Source organism: Protopterus annectens, chromosome 2.part2, assembly GCF_019279795.1.
Source record: "Protopterus annectens isolate FY-2018-M chromosome 2.part2, PAN1.0, whole genome shotgun sequence".
NCBI lineage: Eukaryota > Metazoa > Chordata > Ceratodontiformes > Protopteridae > Protopterus > Protopterus annectens.
Window position 1 is genome coordinate 488,234,890 of NC_056730.1, and position 26,004 is coordinate 488,260,893.

Below are 26,004 nucleotides of genomic sequence, written 5' to 3' on the forward strand. Positions count from 1 at the left end.
TTTTTTACAAAATACCTCTTGGTATTTGTTTAATTTAATTTTGACTGGTGTGTGTGTGTGTTGTGTTTAGGCACCATGTCTAAGGAGAGGGTTTCAGGTTTTAAGAAGTGTGACTCGTGCTGTCAGAAGATGTCTCTGACAGACGGTCACACTTCTTGCCTGTACTGTTTGGGCCCTCTTCACCTGCAGGACTCCTGTGCTATTTGTCACTCCTTCAGCCAGAGAGTCCTGCAGGAGAGACGCAATAAGTTGATTCTCAGGGGTCTTCTTAAGCCGGAGGGCTCTCCGGCTAAGTCGGCTCCACAAAAATCAACTAAAACTGCCAAGGCCCAGGCTTCTGTTTCTAAGCCTGCGGCCTCGGCTCCGACTCGTATAGAGTCGAGATCGGCTCCGGCTGGAGCCGATTCTGGATCCACAAAGCTTTTGGCACCGATGGCTATCGGTGCCGAATCTGTTTTGACCACTGTGGTGTCGGCTCCGACCGGCTCCGACACCCATGTGGCACGGGCATCGGTGTCGGCTCCGATCGGCTCCGACACCCATGTGGCACAGGCATCGGTGTCGGCTCCGACACCGTTACCTTGGTAGCTGTATCGGCTCCGGCTGGAGCCGATACATCGAGACGTTCTGCCGGCTCCGAGAAGTCGGTGCCGACAGGATCTGTATCGGCTCCGATGGCCCATTCCAGGAAGAGGTCGAGGTCTCCTTCCTTGGAGCCGATACTTTCGGCTCCAGCTTCGCCTCTTCTATCGGAACGGAGCCATCGGAGCCGATCTTCAAGGTCATCCAGGTTGTCAGATCATGACCTAGAGAGAGTGGTCAGTAGATTACTCAAGTCACAGGTACTGGCCCAAATGCTACACAGTCCGTCTCAGCAGACGACTGTTGGTCCACACCCCGTTACAGTTCCTCCTTCGACTCTACCCCAGAGTTTGGAGTTGGAGTCTTTGGGCATGGTTACTGCTACGGCTGGAGGACGGATACCTCCTTCTGTTCCTTCAGCCCCTACTCTTATCTCCTCTTCCTTAGAGGGATTCGGTGGTCGGGCTTCCGTGGTCTCCTCCGAGGGGGTGAGTGGCATCGGACCCTTGTCCGAGCCCGCTCTTCCCCTTGGAGCCTCGGCCTTGGTGAGCTCGGCTCCGACATCTGCCTCGGAGACTTCCTTTTCGGTGGCCCCTGGAGTTCCTAGCTCTGCGGAGCGGGTTCTCTCGGACCTGCCTGGGAGGGGAGCATTCGAGGTGATGAAGAGTGTACTGGCCACTGGTATCAGTCAGCAGTCTCTTCCGTAGCTCCTCCCTCTATTGTACCTGTTGACATCTCTGCCACTTCTCTTGCTACAGGACCCAGAGATCCTCCGCCTCAGGTTTCCCCATTAGAATTTCCCCTCTTCCGAGGATTCTCCTGATGTTTCGGGAGATCCTCCTAGGAAGAGGACTTGTAAGAGGAAGCATGTAGACTCCTGAGTCTGTCACTTGGATACTGACTTTGATGAGTCAGAGGGATCCCTAGATCCCCTCTGAGGATGTCTCCTTCTCAGACATCCTAGAACTTCTGAAACAGAGGGAAACTGGCCCACCAACAATCCCTCTGAGGATGAGTCAGTATACCTAGAGGCGTTTGGATCTCGGCCTCCACCTCCTGGGTGTCTCCGCCTTCGACCCCTTATGCAGGTTATTGCACGAAGGCGTGGACAGCTCCTGACTCTGTAGAGCCGGTCCCTAGGATGCCTTCTAAATTTATCACTGCCCTAGTGACAAACTATTCCTTACCAAGGGTGTCCCGCTGATGCCATGGTGGTGGCTGCTGCCACCAAAAGGAACTTGCAGATCCTTCCGTGCCCGTCCATCCTCCTAATAAGGACTCTAGGACCATGGATAGGTACGGGCAAGCGGATGTTTTCCTCAGCGACCTTTGCTATCGTTCGCTGAATTATCTTTGTCACTTCACCAGACTCCACAGGCATATCCTGTAAGGCCTGGGAGAAGTAGTTCAGGATCCTACAGCTGCAGGTACTCAAGAAAAGATTGCTTCGCAGCTAGGAACCCTCAATTCCATTGCTAACTCCTCCATGCGGCTAATATCTTATGCTGCGGATGGAGCGAGTAGAGCCGCAGGCACAGGTGTGGCTCTTAGGCGCCAAGCCTGGATGCGGCTATGTGATTTTGCGGATCCCTTTAAGGCGTCCTTCACAAATTCTCCCTTTGATGGGTCAGCTTTGTTTGGCCCTCAGGTGAAGGAGACCTTGACCAGGTGTGAGCAGGACGGCAAGACTCTTTCTGCTGTTGGAGTCCGTTTTCCACCCCTTCTAGGCCTTATCCCAAAGGACAGAAGGGTGGGAAGATGTGGTTCCAGAATCCCAAGGAGTCACGCCGGATTCACGTGGTCAGTTTACCCCTAGAGGCAGAGGGGTAACAACAACAGGCCGCTCTAGAGGCAGAGGGGTCCAAGAACCAGGGCAACAGGGAGTCTCTTCCTGAGAAGCCTTTTCAGCATCCCTGAGGTGTTGCCCGGCTGTCCCTCCTTGGAGGCAGTCGGGGGAAGATTATCACTGTACCCAGAAGCCTGGCATTCCCTCACTCAAGACAGATGGGTACAGTCGATCATATCCAAGGGTTACATAATTCCTTTCGAGGAAAGTCCCTTCCCCTCAAGATCCCTTCCAGATGTACCACCCGGTCTAAGGGACATTGCAGAGTTAGAAATCGCAAAACTACTGCAAAAAAGAGTTCAGCCAGTTACAATAGACCATTCAGAGCCCGGAATCTACTCAAGGTTCTTTTTGGTCCCCAAAAAGACGGGAGACTGGAGACCAATATTGGATCTCAGCAGACTCAACAAGTCTGTCAGGAAGACAAGATTCCGAATGGTCACTCTTCAGTCAATTCTGCCCTTCTTACAGAAGGACAACTGGATGTGCTCAATAGATCTTCAGGATGCGTACTATCACATCAAAATTCACAGACGCTCCAGGAGATTTCTCCGCTTTCGGCTGGGGTCCAGTCATTTCCAGTTCAGAGCCCTGCCCTTTGGTCTCACTACAGCCCCCAGAGTGTTCACCAAATGCATGGCAGTGGTCACGGCTCACCTGAGACGTCAAGGATTCCAGGTGTTTCCGTATCTCGACGACTGGCTCCTGTCAGCCACCACCAGGCATCAGCTTATACAAGCCAGGGATTACACAATAGACCTTTGTTCTCATTTGGGCATATCAGTCAACTTCGAAAAGTCATCCTTATCGCCCTGCCAGTCTATTACCTTCATAGGCGCAAACTTAAACACTGTTCGGATGTCAGCTACCCTTACAGAACAAAGAGTTTCAGACATTCAGACTCATGTCAGGATCATTCTGGCCAGCAAGAAGGTACAGGCCAGAATGGTTCTAAAGGTATTGGGTCTCATGGCTGCGGCCATCACTCTTCTTCCCCTGGCTCGATTCTACATGCGCCTCCTTCAGTGGATGCTGTTCACACAGTGGTCATACCAGCAACTCCCAATGCGTCACCAGATTCTGGTGACACAAACATGCAAAGAACATCTTGCTTGGTGGATCACATCGTCTCAGGTTCACCAAGGCAGGTGCTTTGTACCTCCGTCCCCGATAGCCACTGTCACCACGGATGCCTCCCTGATCGGGTGGGGGTCATTATCAGGGCAGGATGGTTCATGGGGCGTGGCAACCGTTCGAGTACCATCTGCACATAAATGTCCTGGAGATGAGAGCAGTGCTTTTAACGTTGCAAGCCCTCAACGACTTTCTTCCCGTAGGGACAATTGCAGTCCACACAGACAACATGTCTGTAGTTTGGTATATCAACAAACAGGGCGGAACCAAGTCCTACCCCTTGTGTCGAGAAGCACTCAGACTATGGCAATGGGCGATCTCCTCTCATCGGTTTCTGGTAGCAACGCATATCCCTGGGAAAACCAACATTATAGCGGACAGATTGAGCAGAGCTATTCTCATGCCTCACGAGTGGTCTCTCAAGCAATCCATAGCGGAAGAGATTTTTCTGGAATGGGGTCGTCCATGTTGCGATCTTTTGCTACTCCCCAAAACAGCAAATGTCCAGACTTCTTCAGCCTCTTCCCTCTATCAGGCCATCCCCCAGAGACGCTCTGACCCAGGATTGGCCCCAGGGACTTCTTTATGCCTTCCTCCATTTCCTCTGATCCCTCAGGTGATCCAGAAAGCTACCGTTTGAGAGCCAAATTGATTCTCATTGCCCCTTACTGGCCTCGACAAGTTTGGTTCCCGTTCCTCCATCGTCACCTTTTGGTGCAGCCGTGGCATCTGGACCCAGTGCCAGATCTACTGATTCACCAATCCGGTCAGCTGCACGGTCAATCCCTTCTCTCAACCTCACAGCATGGTTGCTCCACTTCCTTCCTTAGCCAGGCTTCCTTTGATCTCTAACCCAGTTAGAGATATCATAGTAGCTTCACTAAAATCCTCTACCAGGAGGATTTACACAAGCAAATGGAAACGTTTCTCTTATTGGGCTAAGGCCCAAAATATTGATCCTTTTACTGCCCCTGTTCAGGCAGTTCTAGACTTCTTAGCAGAGATTTTTCATGCAGGCTCCTCTTCTTCCACAGTCAGAGTTCAGTTGGCTGCTATTTCCAATTTTCATGTCGGGATAGCAGATCATAATATTATGTCCCATAGGCTCTGCAGGGCCTTCTTGAAAGGAATTTTCCTACTAAAGCCTCCAATCAGGAATCCTCCTCAGTGGGATCTAAATTTAGTGCTGACATCCTTGATTCTTCCCCCCTTCGAGCCAGCTGTTTCTTGTTCCCTAAAATATCTTTCTTGGAAAACGTTATTCCTAGTGGCTATTACATCTGCCAGGAGGGTGTCTGAACTTCATGCTCTTTCGGTTCGACCCCCCTATTTGATTTTTCACAAAGACAGAGTATCTTTGAGAACTAATCCATCCTTTTTACCTAAGGTAGCTTCAAAAAACAATCTGAATCAATCCATTGATCTCCCTGTATTTTTTCCTAACTACTCAGATAGAGCTGAACAAAAGCTACATTATCTTGACGTCCACCGTCAGCTTAGATATTATTTGGACAGAACAAAAAAATTTAGAAAATCTGATCAACTTTTTGTTTCCTATGCGGATAATAAAAAAGGCCTTCCTGTTTCTAAAGTGACTCTGTCCAGATGGCTTTCTTCGGTCATCACTGAAATTTATACGATCAGGGGAAAACAGCTGTGCTCAAAACCTAAAGCACATTCAACTAGGAGTTTAGCTACTTCTACAGCTTTTCAAGCTAGACTACCTTTGGACACTATTTGTGCAGCGGCCACTTGGGCCACTCCTCACACTTTTGTTTCCCATTACAAATTGGACTTGGCCTCCAGGGACAGACCCAGTTTTGGCTCTACAGTCCTCAAGAGTTTGTTCCATTGAGCCACCCAGGATAGAGGTGCTAGGGACGGTCCCATCAAGCAAGAATGAAGGCGAGATTGACAACTTAACATTAAGAAGTTATGTACCTACCATAACGTTCCATGTTAGTTGTCTTCTCTCGCCTTCTTTCTTGCGACCCTCCCTCCCTCCCCCTGGCCTGGACAGACCTTGTATAAGAAACTATTATGCTAAAGACCATTCAGACCTGGTCCTTTTTCCATCTGTAAGTTTCTTCTTCCTTTGGGAAGTATTTTATGCTTGGTGTTATTGCCCTTTGTCAACAAACGAGATCTGGGTACTTCCTGCCTTGCATCATGGGATATGGGGCTGCCTCGAGCTGGTAAAAGGAGTTCTCGAGCTAAAGCAAGTGCCGAGTCGGAGCCGAGGATCGGCTCCGAACCCATCAAGCAAGAAAGAAGGCGAGAGAAGACAACTAACATGGAACGTTATGGTAGGTACATAACTTATTTTTGTTTAGTGTATGTATCTTTGCTTGTACCTCTTTTTCATTTTCATGATTAAGAAAAATATTTACTTCTGTAAGCATACTGTAAAGCTCAGGTGCCAAGTTGTGTCAACAAAGGATAAATAAAATAATTCAGACTTTTTACAGAGTGGTTCTGTAGATGAGATATGTACAACAGTTGCTCGGTAGTCCCTGAATACCTTTGGCAATCACTGTAAACTTGATGCAGCTTCTTGGTGAAACACTGCTTTTGGGACTACCATCCTTTGGGGGTATGTTTCCATTATTGTGGCCACCCTGGAGAATTTACTAAGAACACTTCCCTACTGTTTACATTAATTACAAAAACTTTGCATCCTGTAAAAAGGGGCTAGTCTTTTGTAATTATAAATGTGTGTGGAGAAGATCCATCTTTAACATTTCCTCCTCCCTTGGGAGCATTGAATACCCCATTATTAAATACAGTGCCTTGTTTGGTATATGTAAATTGGAAAGGACTCGAAGGTTTTGAACTAAAAAAATGAAAGTGTCTTTAATTCTTTAACTATCCTGAAAGTTTAGCATGACTTTCCTACTACTTAGTAGCCTACCAGTTACTCCAAGGTGACCTATGTGTAGCTTTTTGATTCCATCAAATACTCAGTCCTGTTTGACCTCCTTTTTGTTCTCCACAAAACTAGTGACTCCACAAACCCCTGGATTGGAGATCTAAATCTACACCAAAAAATAAACAAAACTCTTGGGAGGAATAGGTTTCTAACATAGCATATTCCCAGTCTCTGGAATAAATTGCCACTACAGGTCAAACAAAGTGCTGCTTTGGCTGCCTCTGCCTTTAAAGCTCATCATGTAAGGCTCTGTTCAGTTTGGGAGGTACTTAAAAGTTTGTCAACTTAAAGGTGCATAAAGTATGACATCTTATGGTATCCATAAAATGTTATTCCTGCGTTCACAAAAAATACCCACCAGTGTGAATTACACAAAACCAAAATAAAACAAAATGCCCACTGGTTTTGTGAAATACTCTGCATTTCTTTCTTCTTCTTCTTTTTTTTTTTTTTTGTTTTGTGTAGTTTACACTGGTTGGATGTTTTTTGTGCATGTTAAAACAACTAAGGATGAAAGCATTTAACCTGATAAATGGTTATTTCTGAGACTGTTTTCTCTCTCTCTCATTGGTATTCCAATGTTCCTGTGTTACTACTGTTATTGAAGAGCTGGAGAGTGAGAGAAGAGCAATGCATGATGGGAAGTGAACAGGGTTCCTAGTAGACTGGTGAAATTTTATTGGCCAAGCAGTCCTAATACCTGCAGCATATAGTATATTGGTTACCAAAGATGGACCTCCTCCTTGCAGATGTGCTACTATGTCAAGTACATCAGACACTCTTACATGAAATCAGGATAGCATTTGCATTAATTGCAGTGTCTAGAAATCACTGTAAATTACAAAAAGTGATTTATGTCTTCCGTACAGTCAATAACATTTCTGGAAGGCATTATAGACTCTGTTTAAAATAAAGTTTTCTTGCATCAGGAGAAACGTGTGGGAGTCCTACATTCTTGGATTGACAGTTTTTCTCTTTAGATGCCATTAGAGCAAGGTAGTACAAAAAGTCTTTGGGTAACATACTTTCTTGTATTTGCTTAGTTCTTTAGGTAGGGCTCCATATGAAAAGGAAACAGTGTGCTTTTAGGAATTTCTGGGGTGACTACTCAAATTCCGTAGAGTCGGTATCTTCTCCTCTTTCTTGTGTTTAGTTGGTAGATGTAGCCATTAACCTTTCCAAAAGGATGCCTTTACTTCCTTTTACAGTGTCTTAGTAATTGACAATATACTCTCTAGGTTATGCTTGGGGAGCCTACTTCATCAGTGTCTTAGTTCAAGGCTAACTGGTCTTTCCACTTCGAGATTGTCCTAAAGTTTAGATGTTTTGAATTACCCACTGCCAAACATGTTGGTTATTTTAATCATCTTGAGTTCAGACTGATCTGTTAAACTGCTGAAGTACATGCTTCTGCAGAATTTGCACACACAAGATGAAAAAAGCACAACAAAATATCAACCTTCTAATTCAACACCACACTACACATCATCATCTTCTTCTTTCAGCTGTTCCCGTTAGGGGTCGTCACAGCGGATCACCTGTTTCCATTTCTTCCTGTCCTCTGCATCTTGCTCTGTCACACCAACCACCTGCATGCCCTCTCTCACCACATCCATAAACCTTATCTTAGGCCTTCCTCTTTTTCTGGTACCTGGTAGCTTCATCCTTAGCATCTTTTTCCCAATATACTCCGCATCCCTTCTCAGCACATGTCCAAACCAATGTAATCTTGCCTCTCTGGCTTTGTCTCCAAACCTTCCAACCTGGGCTGACCCTCTAATATACTTATTCCTAATCCTGTCCACCCTCGTCACACCCAGTGCAAATCTTAACATCTTTAACTCTGCCACATCCAGCTCACACTCCCGCCTTTTTTCAGTGCCACTGTCTTCAACCCATAGAACATAGCTGGTCTCACTACCCTCTTGTAGACCTTCCCTTTCACTCTTACAGGTACTCGTCTGTCACAAATCACTCCTGACACTCTTCTCCACCCACTCCATCCTGCCTGTACTCTCTTCTTCACCTCTCTTCCACACTCACCGTTACTCTGAACTATTGACCCCAAGTATTTAAACTCATCTACCTTCGCCACCTCTACTCCTTGCATCCTCACCATTCCTCTATCCTCCCTCTCATTCACACACATATATTCTGTCTTAGTCCTGCTGACCTTCATTCCTCTTCTCTCTAGAGCATATCTCCATCTCTCCAGGGTCTCCTCCACCTGTTCCCTACTCTCACTACAGATCACAATGTCATCTGTAAACATCATAGTCCATGGGGACTCCTGTCTGATCTCGTCTGTCAACCTGTCCATCACCATTGCTTCTGCAATTTCTTCTCATGTTAGTTTTTCTTCTGATTGTCATGCAGCCTTTTGTTAAGGACTCTCTAAAGAGTGTAATGCATAGAATGCTTCAAAGAAGACATCTGTCACTAAAAGCCATACTTCACAATGTAAGAGTTAGTTTTATTTCCTTTTCATGCAATTGATTCAATGGACATTTAATAATTTTTACCCAAAAACTATTTGTCTAGTTGCAGTGACCTCAGGCAGAAGGTATATGCCTTGACTGGTCAGCGATCTTGTACAGTATTCCATAATGAAAGGATATTACTAAGGAATAATGTTTCCTTCATTCCCAGAATCATCCGTGTTTGTTTCAACCAGTCTATTCAGCTTGCAAACTGCTTTCCAAACTTTAAAAATGAATAGGACACACAGACAGTGACCTGAGGTGATATTTATACTGCTAGGGGAAATTTGTCCGGGGCACTGAGGAACAACTACTACTGTTTTTGTTAAGCGACCCCAGGCCTTGCCAAGTATGTTAAGTGTCCCCTCATCTATCACCAATTCAATCTGATAGGGCCTCATTTCAGTGTTTCATCCAAAGGATGGCACATTCCCTAATACTGCAGTGTTAAGAATTTGAAAATTAATCCAATCACCTGGAGTGACAATAGAAACAGCAGCCTTCTGATCTTCCAGCAGCAAAGGTTGTGCAGTACCTGTTGAGCCACTGACTGGATGCCCACAAACAGCTAAGATAAGATTTCAGGGGAGAGAGAGGTCTGATAAGAGTGCGCATTAATATCTACAAGTGCAATACAGAGTTATATTAATAAAGGAAAGATTTGTTGGACATGAGAGAATGAGAATGTAAGATACAGATACAGTGGATGATGGTAAGGAAGGTGGGTGAGGTGGATGGCAGGATGGGGGTAATGAGAGTATAGAGAAAAGGAAGAAAGGCAGTGAAGCATGGGTAATAATTGCAACTATTTAGTTGATTGTGTAAAAATTGACAGTAGTCAAATGGGGACAATTGGAACTAATAAAGAAGACGAATTAATTTTACCCTTGGTCTGGCACCTGTATTTCTGTTAGAGCTGGCCTGTAAATGCTTGACCAACAATAAATAACCACAGCATATCAAAACTTGTGAGATACATTTGGGAAGCATGTCTGGGCTTACAAAGGCCACCTGGGCTCATTAGCCTAGTATTTACATATGAACCTAGGTAGTTGGATAATTTCATTTACAAGGGTACAGCTAGTTTGAAGCATGGTACGTTTTTAATCTTTCAAGGAATTTGCATGCGCTCCTTCCTGGAATAATCAAGTGCTGCTGAAGAGTTTATCGAGATGCAATTTACTGTTAAAGTGGCCCTCCACAAAGTAACATATTTGTTTAAGATACTGTAACAGTAGATTTTTCAATGAAAGATAGTCATAACAATAAAACTTCTTTAACCTCTGTTCTCTTATGGGAATTTTCTGATTGTAATGCAGTTATTGTTTGTTACATTAGTATTATGGTTTGTTTTGCAAGCTTTTTCCTTTTGAGCATAGCGATTTATCTACCATAACCACTCTTCCTGTTGGACTTTTTGGCTCTGAGAACTAAAAAAAATTGAAAATATCTACTGTTAAGGTACTTATTTTAAACAAATGCACTTTCCTTTTTTGATGATGGTCTGTTGTTGCTTCCAGTATATGTACTTGCTCGTAAGTGAGGGGTGTTTTTTCATTAACAACTACTTGGAAATCCTCATTTGGAATGTAGCCTCTGACCACATGGTTTGCATTTATTTCATGTTGGCCAGACCACTCTTCTTGAATTTATGTTGCAGTAAGTAGTACTTTATTACTTGACATTGCATTACATCACCTACAAAGTTTTCATATTGTGTCATATTAGCTGTAGCTGCTGTAGTAACAGTAAGCGACATTATTTTGTACCTCATACACAGTAGTACAAATTTATGCTGTTTACATAAGCACTGAGCTTGACATTCCCATGATGCAGAATACACGCATTTCCCCCCTCTCTGCCCGCTACTCATCAGCCCATGATTATTCTTAAACCCATTTGACTTCCTTGTGCAAGGGGCTCTGCATGCTTGGAAGTGATGGAATAGAGTTGACTGGAGGTGGCCATTACCCAGACAGCCATTTGGGCATTTGATCCCTTATCTGCATCTCTTTCCTCTGTGTGTAGTGTTGAGTGCTTTCACCCTCATGGCCTCAGAGTTTGATTTCACATCTACAGTAAAGTGCCATCCATGTTTCAGGACTGGACCCTAATTGTCCCCAAGCTCTGGGGCACTACATGGCAGTCCACCTTACAACTGAATAATTCTAGATGCAGGCTTTGAGGCCATTTCTGTTAAGGTCTACCCTTATCCCTATGTGGCTGATGTGCACACTTGCATCATCATGGGGACCTGCTGCACTCTGTCAGGGCAGGGTATGTGTACTGTCATCCTCCTGCTTAATGAAGGCTGCCATCACAGGCTTGGTAACATCAGGAACATTTTTCTGGTCCTTGTTCTTCAGCACACACACTCCTCTTCCTCTTGCAAGTCACAAACATAGCAGACTGGACCCCCCCAGGATGAGTAAGCCAGTATCCACTACTCATTCTCACCTTCTCCCCCCCCCCCTTCCCACCCTGGTTCCGCAGTCATGCAAGTTGCTGCTCAAACTGTAGCCTTCTAAGTCAGAGTTATAGCTTTATCCTTTCTTACACCATGGAGCTGGGCATAAAAGAATAGACTTATGACTATTTCACAGAGTAGGGAGAGATTTTTACTGGCTGTGTACCACTCATCAGCTGTTGTCTTTCAGACTTCATCCTGGGAGCTAGCGAAGAGTGAGATAATACGTATGAAACACTGACTCTCTACTTTCTCTTGTACTAGCATGTTGCATATTAGTGCAGTATGCTTCCATTCATGCCATTTCTTGAATTTAACAGCTGACAATATTGTTAAATTTTTGATTGATGGTTCATTGAACTAGCTTATAACTGCTTTACTGAATTGAGCATGTAGCAGATTTGTTCTCAGATTCTTTTCCTGAAGAAGGAAAGCTACCCTTTTGCCAGTTATTCACATCTCTCTGACAGGCCATCCAGCACCAAATCAGTAGCTGAAAGTAGATAATCAGTGGCTCTGGTAGGCACCTTACCACTACACCAGTGTGTTGGTAGTAGAACTGTCATATTTAGTAAGAGCAAGGACAAGGAATCATGAAAAGTAGAATGTTCAGTGTGATAAATGTTGCAGTGACATAACTAATCCTGTAAAAAGCAGTGTCTTTTGAAAATTATATTGCATTTTTCAAAAATTGTCTTCAAATTATTCTTACAGATCTGTTTATGATGGAGAAGAGCATGGCCGATTCATGGAGAAACTGGATGCCCGGATTAGAAATCATGACAGAGAGATTGAGAAGATGTGCAACTTTCACTATCAAGGCTTTGTTGACTCAATTACTGAACTGTTGAAAGTCAGAGGAGAAGCCCAGAAATTAAAGGTAATGAAAGGTTTGCTGTTCTAGAAGCTTAGGAAGTATGCATGCCAGATTTTAATTTTTTTGTATTTTATTAACTAGGTGAGTTTATTAGCTTTATTAATCCTTTTTACAGGAATGATGACATTGGGAAAATGTGGTTTGACCATTTGGATAAAACACATTTGCACTTTTTTGGGTAGTATCAACAAGGTCTTTAAAGATCACTTAAATTAACATCAGAAAAAGCAATATGGTGCCAAAGTTTAATGTATACCTTCAGATGTCCAAATTTTCGCAGACTGTTGCCTCATATTTTTGGTCTGGCTTTCATAGTAAAATGTGTGGTTGTCTGGCAAATCACTGAGGATTGAAGTCGCTAAATAAAATGCATGCTAAAACAAAAACTGTTACTATAGCAACTTTCTAAGTTTATAAGAACAATATTTAAAATATGTCCCTATTTTTGGACCTTTGCCCCCATTATTTTAGGCTTTGTCCAGATTTCTTGCTGTAAAAAGTTGATATGATTTATTGTAATGTGTTCTATAACAGTAGAGTGGCTGGTAAATACTGGACAATGTTTGCATATGTATGTATTTGTATGCGTGTGTGTGTGTCTATATACGTGTATGAGCTTGCACACACACACAGGCCAGTGAAAACAAATTAACTGCAGCTGCACTTCATTTTTTTGCCATGTTAGTTGGCTAGTCCCCATGTCTTTATTTGCTATGATGGAGGCTCATTATTTGACACACATGAACTACAGTAGCATCTTTTTCCCCACAAACGCAATGCAAAGTAATCTGACAAACTAGAGAAAGAAGAGGGTGAATAAGCAAAATCCGTAAATTAAAAAAGAAGCAAGGTGCTGCTGCACTTAATGTGTGTTCCTTAATGAGTCTGTATTGTGGGTGAATAGAGTCTGGGGACCAGCTCACTTAACTTTTAAAATAAAGTGTAGTTGCACTTCAGTCTCATTGGTCTGTTTGTATATGAATCATGCATGTTTGAGTAAGAGATAAAGCTTAAGGTTCTTGGTCTGTCCTCTGCTGTTTCAGTAGCTTAATGTTGGAGAAGCAGCAGTGGTGTTCCATTGTGTCTGGGGTCAAGTCCTGTTTAGTGCTGTGCTCATAGATTTTGATTTGATTCTGTGTTTCAAGCAAACCTCTCCTGTTTAAAATCCGTCCATAGTCTCCCACTGTCCATAGTTGCTGGAAGAGCTGTCAGTTTGTGCAGAGGGCAGCACCACTGCAGGTCTTCTAAGAGTATACTACTAAACACTCTCATGTAGACCTTTAAGTGACTGTACAGTACTACTACCCATCTACTAAGGATCTGGTGTAATAGATAGGCACTTCCCTGTCATCTGTGTTTCTGGCCCGTTGGATATGGGCATCCTGAAGCAGTGTAGTAACTGCCTCCTGTTTGCTGACAACCGTGTAAGTTTAGAACAGACAAACAGTGTATGAAATATATTTTTCGAACAGACAGTGTGTGAGATGTTTTTAGAACAGACATATACAATGTGTGACAGATGTAGATGCACAGTGTCATTGGAGGCAAAGCTGTCACATACACACATGAAAAATGCAATTCATGTTGTCAGAGCTACACCCAAAACACTCACTGCCAACACTAAGGAACAAACACATAGACCCACTCAAGCAGAGGTACTCATAATCCAGCCAAACCTCCTAAAAACACCTCTGTGGCCCCGCGCACACTCAAAAAGGACAGCACCTCACACAACTCTGAAAATCATAGTAGCCTCGCTCCCAAGCCTAAAAAGGAAACGCACACCACACAGCCAAAAGTTCTAGCTATTTGGGATTCCATTGTAAGATATACTGATGTCACCCTTACCAGGCTAAACAAGGAGAAGATCACATTGAGCGGTCTGTCTGGAACCAGGATCTGCTAGATCACACATGCACTTGGGTCTTTAAACTACAAGAGCCAATATGACGCTGTCATAGTCCATGTGGATGTAAACAACCTAAGACCTACCTTACTGGACTATATGAAAAGAAGTATGATGGAGCTCTCTGAATGTGTCCCAAGCAGGTAGGATGCTACTCAAAGCTAGATTCATATCTTCACCAGTGATGTTTCCACAGTACCAGCAAAAAATGATTGACTTTGACAGTTGGCTTAGTTTCTACTGTCACAACAAGGCGATCCAGTATCTCAGCCTGGGGAGACATGATTGACAAACTGCAATGCTTTGCCAGAGATAGTTTGTACTTGTCATCCTTTGGCTTCCAGATATTGGCAAAAACTTTATCAACATAGTGCCTATTTTTTGTTTGGCCATGCCAAGTTCTTAAACCCTCCAGCATAACAAAAAACACGCACAACTACCTAAAGGTACTACTGCTCAACATTAGGAGTTTAAATAAAAAAAATAAATTAAAAAAATGCACTCCCTGGGAGCACTCCTCACCCTGGAAAATGCAAACATTTGTGCAGTCATGGAAACATGGTTCAGAACCATGGAAAGCACCCTAGCTGTCAAAGGCTACAGTGTGTCTCATACATTTTGATCCCCCTCAGCTCAGGATAAAACAAAGGGAGAAGGTGTCTCAGTGTTCATAAAGGACAAGTACACTGCTAGACTGGGCCAACAACATGATTTGTTTGAGCTGCTCCATGCCCAACTAACCATAGGTGTGACCCCCTATCATATCCTTGCTAGCTACAGATCCCGTAACATGAGTCTGGAAAACCATTCCTCCTACCTAAACCTACTGGAGTCTCTTAACATTCAGCCTAACACTTTACTTATGAGTGATTTCAAAATATCCCTTCATATACTTGGAAACTTATTCAGTTGCTCAGAGGTTTTTGGACTTTGTCAATGCAAACACCCTGGAGCAACTAGTTAGCTACCCAACTAAAGATACAAATATCCTAGACCTAGTACTTATGAACATGGGTGGATGCTGCTGCCTCTCATGCATCAACTCTTCCCTGGTAAGATCTGACCACAAAATGATCTCCTTTTGTTTTAAAACTAACCCCCCCCCCCATCAAACTCCAAACCTGTTAAGAACTTTGCTAAGGCCAATTAACTCAAACTAAGTGACAGCTTATTAGACTTCTAAGCCCTTTCGAACCCAGATGACACTGAGGCCTACTGTGAGCTGTACACAAAAGCACTATACAACCACATTCATAGCTGCATAGAGGAAGGCAGTACCTGTCTGAGTAAAACTTATGATGGTGAAAATAAACCATCCTGGTGGACCCTTGGCATAAATAGGCTATTCAACAAAGGGACCAAAAAAAAAAAAAACAAACCTCTCCAAAGCCAATAGAGAACAGATTATCTGCCAAAACAAACTATGAAGCAAAGATAGCTCCACCAGGTGAAAGATGAGCATAAAGCTTTTTTAATTGTTTGCAACCTCAGGGGAAATGCTCAGCAAAGTGCTGAATTAATCATGAACAACAACACTTACACCCAGCCTGAAACTATAGCAAACCTGCTGGCTGGCTGAATTCAGTTCAAACTGCTCCCCCATCACCTCCTACCACACCCAGAGAAATACCAGCAATTACCCCCTACCACTTACGTGGAACATATCCTTACTGCATTCACTAAAGCCAAAAACACACCCTCCGTGGATCCCGACAATATTCCAAGGTGCTTCTTAAATAGGTTAAAGCAGAATCTGTCAGGGCCTGTAGCAACCCTCTTTTACCACAGCCTCCAGATGGGCTTTGTCCCAGAGGAATTGAGGACTGCAGTAGTCATCCCTCTGCACAAGGGGTGTCCAACTGACCCAGGGCACTACAGACCCATAACCTTGACCAGTTTTATCTGCAAGGCCATGGAGAGAATTATCATGGACCTGATCACTAATGACATAGGAACTCTCCAAACACTGAACGAGACCCAATTTTACTTTGTCAAAGGTAAGTGTTTGCCTTCTCAATCTGGTGGACTTCTTCAAGAAAGTCACCAGGGCCATGGATGAGAGTAAAATGGTACATACCACTTATCTAGACCTGGCAAAAGCTTTCAACACAATTACCAACTCTGGGATCGTAGATAAATGTACTGAGTTAGGCATAAACCCCTTAATTATCAGATAGATAGCCAACTGGCTCTCTGACAGGGCACATGTCCGGAGAGGTGAATCTACTTCGATAAGAAATTTGTTACTAATGGTATATACAGAGCTCAGTGTTGGCACCCCTCCTGTTTGGTGTATACTTCTCTGAAGTGAAGGCCAATGTTGGGGGCCACTGGCTCACCAAGTTTTTCGATGACTGTAAGCTGGGAGCAATCACCAAATCCTGAAACGATGCTGACATCCTACAAACAGGCCTACAAATGACTTCCAAAACCATGGTCTGAGACTAAGTGCTAAAAAATGCATAATCATACCCTTTGGTAAATCAGACATCACTGCAAATTATAATATTGATAGCACACCACTAAAAGTGGACCTAGTGGTGAGAGACCTAAGAATACAGATAGTAACCTAAACTTTGACCACCAGGTAGCTATGGTAGTGAGGAAATCCTATGTGGGGCAACTTTATAAGGAAAGGCATGGCATCAAGATCAAAGGAAGTCCTAGTACCATTGTACTCTACCCTCATCAGGCCATTAATCAAGTACTATGCTCACTTCTGCATGTACCTAACCAGGCACATACACAGCCCCAGAGGATTTTCACAAAAAAAAAAAAAAGTACAAAGCATAAGAGACATGGCTTATGCAGTCTGACTAAAGGCCCTATCCCTTTATTGAGAGGAGACGTATGACTGACCTGCATTCTGTGATTTAGCCCTGATGACAGTGTTACATATTCACAAGAAAAATTGAGAGCTGTGTGTTCCATGGATCCGAACCTTACTTGCGAGTCTAACAGAACTTGCTGGAGAGAGAGACTTGTAGCCCAAAAGCTACCCTGTCTATGGAATAAACTTCCCATCTTCATAAAACAAAGCCCATCCCTCACTCTCTTCAAAAAGAATTTAGATAAATGGATGGGGAACCATAAATTCAGTCCTTGGGTACTGTGTAGCCCATGTCCCTTATGGACAGAGGCAGTCTGTAAAATGAATCACGGCTCTAACACCCAAAGACCCACTAATCTGATACTACCACATCCCATGTTTGGGGATTAAAATGTAATATTGTCATGTCGTGGGTATTATTGGCTAGGCTTGTAAAGACTCTAGTGCCATTAGCCTACTAATCACATATGAACCTGTGTAGCAATTTGAATTTTGTTTTTGGGAGTTCATTGATGCAGTTTCCTCTTTCCTCTCTCTTTTTTAATTATTCTTGTGTATGTTTACAAGTGTATGTGTGGAGTAAAGGGTAGTTCTGTTGGTGCAGAGACAAAGAGCTGTCTGAGAATTGAGCAATCAGTGTTTGATTAGTGGCACAGTCAGTTGCTCATTTGGAAATGGAAGGGGAAGATATAAAGAAACTCTGCTTGCTCACCCTCTCCTTTGAGGGGGTGGATGTCTGAGATCTGTTGGTAGAGGTGACCCACTAGCCAAGTTGAGGTGGAGATCGGATCTTGGAGTGGCAGCCAGACTGTGTGTGTAGGTAGGTTGAGGGTGTCCTGGTTTTATGACCTGGAGTCTTCTGTTACAACACCTTATTGATGCTCATTTGTGAGAGCCTGCAACATCATGTAAGGGTATAGGGTTGAAACAACTAAGTAAAGCATTAAGCTTCTGCTTTCAGTAGTGGTGGCTGAAAGATTTACATGTACAACTCTCTTGGGGAAGCACCATCCTCAACCTAGAGGGGAGGGATGGTGACCTTTGCCCTGAGGAGTTCTACACTTATGTGCATATACCAAGCCCCTGGAGAGATGCAGCAGGGTGCATTGGGAAGGGAGTTTGGGGGCATTGCACTGCAATGGCAAGAGTATCAAGCATACCAATCATAAGAGATTATCTGACGTTTTCTACCACGTTTCTTAGAGTATGGTTTAGGTTTTATTTTATATTTATCATATTTTATTTTTCTGTTTGGGTAGTGACTTGTATAACACTATATTTAATATCTTTTTTTTTATTATTAATGCTGTAAAACACCTTTAAGAATTTCAGCAACTGAATTTGTTGCTTAGTTACATGAATGCACTTACTTTGGTTAGATGTAATATATAATGAGTTTGTGGACTTTGGTGAATGTGATCTGATGAAGCAGTTTAAATTGTGAAAGCGCTAGTGTTTTTTATCCTGTTCTGTGCTGATTCAAGTGGATCTTTTTCTTCACATTTGAAGTCGTGTGGAATTGTATACAGCCGTATAACAGCCTTGGTGATTTGCTTTGATATATTTCTCTATTTTTTGCACTGGGCTTTTAATACCAGGGTTTTCCTGCTGTTTGCAATCATAAGCGAGCTTGAATTGCAAAAAAAAAAGAAATACATAAAAGTTACGAAAGCGGCTAATGTAGAGTGTGCAGTCACCTGTCTCTCTAACTAGAGCTCCGGTAAACTTCTGTATCATTTACAAGCTTTGGGAATCTAAGAATGTTTTCATAGAAGTCGAGGAGCACAATACTAGGTTCAAGCCTTAGCTGAGTTGTTTGCCTGTATAACAAATTAAATAGTACTACTAACAGGAAAGGATTATTTCCAGTATCTTTTTTTTTTTTGTATGTCAGTGCAGTAGTTTTTCCCCTGTTTGTAGAAGACTTGATCTGATCTCTACACTGGTCTGCTTATTTTGTTCATATCTGATGTAAGGGGCCCACGTTGGGGTGTATATGTTTGGGGGACAGATGTCTTCTACCAATGGATCCATGCTGTTACACTGTGCCTAAGGAGGAGTTTGGATCTAGATCCTGAACCCTTTGCCGATCTTTAAGTTGACATTTGAATTGTTCATGTGGCCTCCAAGACACAACCCAAGACCCACACCAGAATTATCTTTACTGCTGGATAGAGTAGCATTGTATAAGGCATTTCTGCAAGTGCCAGAATTTCTGCCAAGTACCTGGAGACAGTGAGGGAAGTTCTTGACGTATTTCTCCTCTTAGAAAACTGTAGAGGTCAGGAATCACCAGTATAGGGTTAATGGAAATTTGGGAAGATCCCTTATGTAGACCCAAGAGTGTACACAAGCATTGTCAAATGCTGAAGGAAGTAGGAGCAGACATTGGTCATGTTAATTATGTACATTGTTCTTTTTTTTGAGCTTGTCTCCACTGAAAATGGGCTCATTTCAGCCCATTCGACTTTCCTGGTTAACAAAGGCAAATACAATAAATAAATAATAAATGCCCTTAAATATGTCCACAGTGAAACAGCCTAATACTTTGCATCTGTTGCATCCTCTCCCTCAACTAGGAAGTGCTTAAGTGTATGCCCTGTTTTGATGATGTATTCAGGCAAGGTAGTCCCCAACATTCCTCCTGAGGGGCATTGCATTTTGGAGGGAGACCACTGCCTTTCACTCACTTAAATGGCTGGAGCATGCTTACAAGTGATGATCTGGAAAGCTCTCCCACAAGTTCCTGTCACTGGAAATCACTTTATAATATTGTTCTCACAATGTAGCCACTCCATCCAGCAGAGCACAATGAACTAGAGTGAAAACTGGGTCTTCCTGAACCAGACATTTGGCAGTTGGATGTCTGGTGAGACCAGCCATACTGGTGCAGAGCACAAACCTTACAAACGTAGTGTAATGCTAGTGACTTGCAGTGCTAATCATACCAAACCACTGTTACCCCATGTGCTGATTTTTCAGTGCAAACATCAAGCATATGCAACTCCTGTAGACATCTACATATGTTGTCCATGTGCAAGCATGCTTAAAGATGGTTCCCCCTTACCCAGTCTTTGTGCTGCGTCTTGTCTTCACAGAACACACATGATCCAGAGGGCTGTATATGTTAAATTCATGAGGATAATGAGCCCGCCCCCCGAAAAAAACACTCCCCACTGAATGACTCCTGCCTTTGGAAAAACTATCCTTCTCTTGATGTCCAGTATGCAGTATACTGTGCTCCCACTTTTTTTTGAGTCTGCATTTTTATGTAATAAAACATCGGTAATCATTACTTTTCTTATATGTAAGAAAAATGCATTTTAAGTATTCTGATTTGCAGACAGTCGTTGCATCTGTTTTCTTTTGCTTGCGTTAATGAAATCTTTAGGTAACCCTGAAGCATTGTGCAGTTTATTTGGGAAAAAAAGTATTTAAGAGTATAGATTCAAAAGGGTTCTGTTACGGGAGCTAAGGATATGTGGGAAAAGACTAAACAAATAATGATACAAAAACTGAGAAACTGCTAGCTCTTATTTTATGGGTAGGGATAGTGAGGTACAAGCAGTGAAAATTATAATTTTCTTTAGTTTCATATACAGGTCAGGCATACTTTTATCAACCAGAGGAGAAGTTGTGGATACTAATTAGTTGAAGGAATTTATCTGTGAGGGGAAGAGAGCAAGACGCAAGTGGGATAAGCTAATCCTTCCAGTAGAACGAGGTGGTTTAGGATTACCTGATTTGAAAGGATATTCTAGAAATAAACAATTAAGGCTCATATCCATAAGACAAAGCAGAAGGTTATAATTCAAAATGGAAGGGAATGATCATGAAGCATTGGGGAAGTTAAAGAAATGGGGGGAGAGGGAGATTTTGGATGTAGATCCTTAAGGAGGATAGCAGACATACAGAATGTTATATTTATAAAGTAGCAGAAAGAATTCTAAGAAGTAAGCCAAGTGAGAATGGAGACAGGAATTTTTTCCAGTAGATGACTTTAAGTAGGGTACAGTGAATAAGCAAAGTGGGCTGGAGTTTAGTGGAGAAAACTGGCATAGGATCCAAGGTATGGAGAGCAAATAACTGGAGAGGGAATGGTAATAGAATGGGATGAGACCAAGAAGCATTTGGATTGCAGGTTAGCGACTCCCTTCCCAACCAGGGATTGGTACGAGAGTGTAGGCAAAGAGAAAGGGATAAGTGAATCCCAAGTGAAAGGCCTGCTCTGGTAGAGTTGTTAGTTGAATGTAGAACAGAAGCCATTGTTAAAAATGGTTGAATAGCAGGGTATTTAAAATATACAATAACTTTAAGAATCAATCAGAGGAAGTTAAAAAAGATTAGGAAGAGCGACTGGGTAAACAGTTTAAAAGGGAGCAATGGGAGTATGTATGTATGGCACCCAAGTATGCAACAACGTCCAGAAGGTGTAGGATTTTGCTCAGCATTATTTGTATAGGTATTTTTATACTCCAAGCAGACTTCAAAGAATTTTTCCACGGGTGGATGGCAAATGTTGGCAGTGCGGTGGGGAAGAAAGAGGTAATTGGGAGCATAAGTTTTGGGAGTATAATGAGCTGGTATATTTTAAAAAGTTCCTACAGAGTACAGTGTAGAATTTTTTAAGCTGGGACTCGAGATCTGAATTACTTGGACATAGTAACTTATTAATCTTAACTACCTTGTTAATCTTAACTACCTTCTACAAAACAAACTTCTAGCCAACTGTCAACATGGTTTCAGACCTTCCCACAGCACTACAACTGCTCTTCTTTCCTTCTCTGACTCCATAAATAATAATAGGAACAATAATCTTTTCTCCTCAGCACTATTCCTAGACCTGTCAAAAGCTTTTGACATGGTTAACCATAATACACTTCTTGACAAACTAAATGTCTATTCTCTTGGCACACAAGCACATCAATGGTTCAAAAGTTATCTCCAAAACAGGCAACAAGCAGTGCTTTGGGACAATAACCTATCTTCCTTACTCCCAGTAAACATTGGGGTTCCACAAGGCTCAATCTTAGGTCCCCTTCTCTTTTCATTATTTATCAATGACCTATACTTGAATATACCTCAAGCCAGCTGCATTCAATATGCTGATGATTCGACTTTAGTCTGTGCTGCTAAGAGTGTTTCCTCCCTCCAGTCCCTCGCCCAAACAGTCTTCCATAATGTAGAAAAATGGTTTATGGAACACTCCCTCCTTCTCAACCCCAAAAATACAAAACATGTTAAGTTGTCTATCTCGCCTTCATTCTTGCTGGATGGGTTCAGAGCCGAACCTCGGCTCCGACTCGGCCACTCTAAAAGCTCGAGAGTTAGTTCCACCGGCTCAAGGCTCCCCTTTTATCCCACAATGCTAGGCGGTAATACCTCAGATCTCGTTTGCCGCTACAGCGATCGAGGTGTGTTGTTCCAACTGGCTTCAGGTTAGTTTGTTTAGAGCAATCTAAAACTTATTTAAAACCCCTTTAACTTAGTTTTCCCTTATATTTTCCAAAGTTAAGTAGTTTTCTATCCATTCCCTCCAGTTTCTCCACCCTTTTTACTTCCAGAACTTAGAAGTTCTTTCCTTAGGCCTTCTGGCCCTTCCCTCCCCCTCCTAGTAGTGGAGTGTGTGTGTGTTTTTTGTAGGAAACTAAAAACTAATTAATAACTATTTTTTTTGCTTAATTAGTTTAATTTAATTTTCGGATAGTGTAATCGGTGTGTTTGTGTCTGTGTGTGTGATTACACTTTATATCTTTAGTAATGTCTAAAGAATCAAAGGTCTCAGGCTTTAAGAAGTGTGACTCGTGCTGTCAGAAGATGTCTCTGACAGACGGTCACACTTCTTGCGTGTACTGCCTGGGACCTTTGCACCTGCAGGACTTGTGCTGTTTGCCATGGCTTCAGCCCTAGAGTCCTGCAGGAAAGAAAAAATAAGCTTATTTTACGAGGCTTATTGAAGCCTGAGGGTCCCCCGACTCTATCTTCGGGCAAACCCTCGAAGCCTACCAGGTCGTCGGATCCAGCTTCTGAGTCGTCCCCTGGGGCTTGGGTCTGTTCAACACCGGCTCCGGCCGGAGCCGATGGGGCTCGAACACGTATTTCTTCTGTTTCCTCGGCTCTGGCCAGAGCCGAGGTGTTAGACATCACTGAGTCGGCTCCGATAAGGTTATCGGAACTGACAACTAGGAAAAGGTCTAGGTCACAGTCTATTGGCTCCGTTCATTCGGCTCCAGCATCTCCCTTGCTGTCTGAACGGAGCCATAGGTCTCACTCCTCTAGGTCGTCGAGACTTTCAAATTATGACCTTCAGAGGGTGGTGAGTCTACTTAAGTCCGAGGCACTGGCCCAAATGCTTCAGAGCCCGACTCATCAGTCGATGGTTAACCCTATTACTTAAAATGTTCCTCCTCCGACTCCTTTGAGTTCGGAGCCGGGGCGTTTTGGACCCAAGACTGTGGCGGCGTCGGAGCCGATACAATTGTCTTCGGCACCGTCGTCTGCTCTGATTTCTTCGTTGGAGGAATCTCGGCACCGGACTTCCCTCGTCGGCTCCGAGGGGGTGAGTGGCATCGGACCCTTGTCCGACCCTGCTCTCCCTCTCAGTGCTTCGGCGTTGGTGAGTTCGGCTCCGACATCGGCCTCGGAGCCATCACTGTCGGTGCCAGGGAGGTTTTCAGCTTTTCGGAGCGGAGACCTTTGGCTCTGCCTGACAGGGGTGCCTTCGAGGTCATGCAGAGTGTGTTAGAACCTGGTTCAACTCCACAGTCGGCTCCGTCCGCCCCTCCCTCCACGGTGCCTCAGGTAATTTCTACTCACTCCCTCATCCCGGATTGCAGAGAGCCAGCTCCTCAAGAGTCCCCAGTTGGGATCTCCTCCTCTTCCAAGGCCTCTCCTGAATTGGCAGGAGAGCCCCCTAGGAAGAGAAAGTGCAAGAGGAAGCACATCGACTCACCTGAGTCTGTCACCTCTGACACGGATTTAGAGGATTCTGAAGGTTCCCCCCGTTCCCCCTCTGAAGATGTCTCCTTTGCAGACATCCTGAAGATCTTAAAACAGAGGTGGAATTGGCCGGCCCTCAACCCATCAGAGGATGAATCTGTGTATCTTGAGGTGTTCGGCTCTCGCCCTTCCACCTCCTGGGTGTCCCCTCCCTTTGACCCCCTCATGCATGTGGTAGCAAAAAAGGCCTGGACGGCTCCTGACTTTGTGGACCCCACCCCCAGGAGACCTTCAAAGTTTATTACGGCCCCAGCAGACAAACAATTTTTGACCAAAGGAGTCTCTGTGGATGCTATGGTGGTGGCTGCTGCCACCAAGAAGGAACTAGCTGATCCTTCAGTGCCCGTCCATCCTCCTAACAAGGAATCTAGGACTATGGACAGGTACGGGAAGCGGATGATGTCCTTCAAGGATGCATCTGCAGTCCTTACAAATGGGTTGTCCTGTCGTCAGGCAGCCCTTCGGTCGGCCGGATTCCAAAGTCTGGGTCTGGCCTCGGCTGGTGTCGCACTTCACCCGACGTCATAGCTGCAGTTATTCGGGTATAAAGGCATCAGCCGACGCCATTTTCCTCAGTCTTTCTTGCCGCGTGGCGCCCGAAGCAGAAGCTGTTCGCAAGTGCCGGTTGGTCAGAACCAGAGATTACTACTACCGAATACTTCTACTACTACCGAAGACTTCTAAAAAGCTAAGTACCCCGTTGGGGACTCTTTCTTGCCTCAGCCGATGTCAGAAAAAGTGAATAACTGTTTAAATTGTAGGAAACAAATACCTCATAAAGATTTCCACTCTTACTGCTTTCCTTGCTTAGGCCCAGACCACGACGTAGCAGCTTGTCTAGCCTGTGCTTCTTTCAACCGGCGAGCGCAGGCGTCGGTCTGAATTGCTGAAGAGTTTTTCGCTCGCTTTTGCTTACATTATGTCGCCGGATACTCCGACTCGCAAATTTCTAAAAACGCAAGGAAAAGGACCGACACTGACGGTCCGCGGTTTCGCGAAACCGCGGTTAAGCCAACCACGAGTGTCTCGGTTTCGGCTGAAACAGAGTCCATGGTTCTTCCTTCGGCCGAAAGCTTGCCACTTACCGAGGCCTCATCCAGCTTGGCTAAATCTGCTACTGAAATCCCACCTGCTCCTGCAGGTTCACAGGATTTATCAGACACTATCCCTTTGGATATTTCTACCCATGCACGTGGAGCTGCTAGGCCTCCTGCATCCATGTCGATTAAGGCCTTTGCCAGGGCTAAAGCAGCAAAAACTACCAAAACTGTGCCTGCTAAGACCCCCTCTCACAGGCCCAGTTCTAGTTCACAAATGCTTAGTCTAGCAGAAGATCTCATTTCTTTGATCCGGGGATCCCAACCACTTCCAGACAGGGCCTCTCACCCACCTCCAGAGAAGAGGACTAGAGTAGAGCCCCCTGAGCCAGTTTCTTCAGATGGCTCCTCTGACGAATCAGATAATTCAGACCCTCCAGAGGCCCCTTTTTCTCCTTATGAGGACTCTGATGCAGAAGAGTCCATTCCTTCTGCCTCTCCGCCTGAGGAATTTTCTTTTGGGGAAACCTTGCATGCTATGAGGGAACAATTTCAATGGCAGGGCCAGGATTTTTCAGACTCTAGGAAAAGGCTTAGAACCTTTTTGCATTTGCCACAGCATAGGCCTTTAGCCATTCCTCCAGTACTTACTGTTGTGGATGATGCTTTTACTGCTCCTGATTCTCTTCCTCCGGCCCCTGCTAAGCCCGATAGGTACTACAGGGTTCCGGACACACATTATCATTTGTATAAGGCCCCTTTTGCAGATCCCGAAACTATCTCCCAGGGACCCAAGGCTGTAGCAGCTACCTCTACCAAAAACCCCCTCCCCTCTGAAAGGGAATCTAGGGCCTTAGAGAGATGGGGTAAAAAAGTTTACACTTCTGCTACTCTCTCAGCTAGGGCCTTGAACTGTC

At 44.0% G+C, this 26,004-nt stretch overlaps 1 protein-coding gene across 2 annotated transcripts in view; it reads left to right on the plus strand.

Moving 5' to 3' along the window:
* EXOC6B (exocyst complex component 6B) overlaps positions 1-26,004 on the plus strand; it is a 5,967,963-nt gene that overhangs the window by 616,103 nt on the left and 5,325,856 nt on the right. For both annotated transcript variants that reach the window (XM_044063970.1, XM_044063971.1), the window contains exon 2: positions 12,153-12,318. In XM_044063970.1, the coding sequence (XP_043919905.1) occupies positions 12,153-12,318 (166 nt within the window). The remainder of the gene's footprint in view (positions 1-12,152; positions 12,319-26,004) is intronic.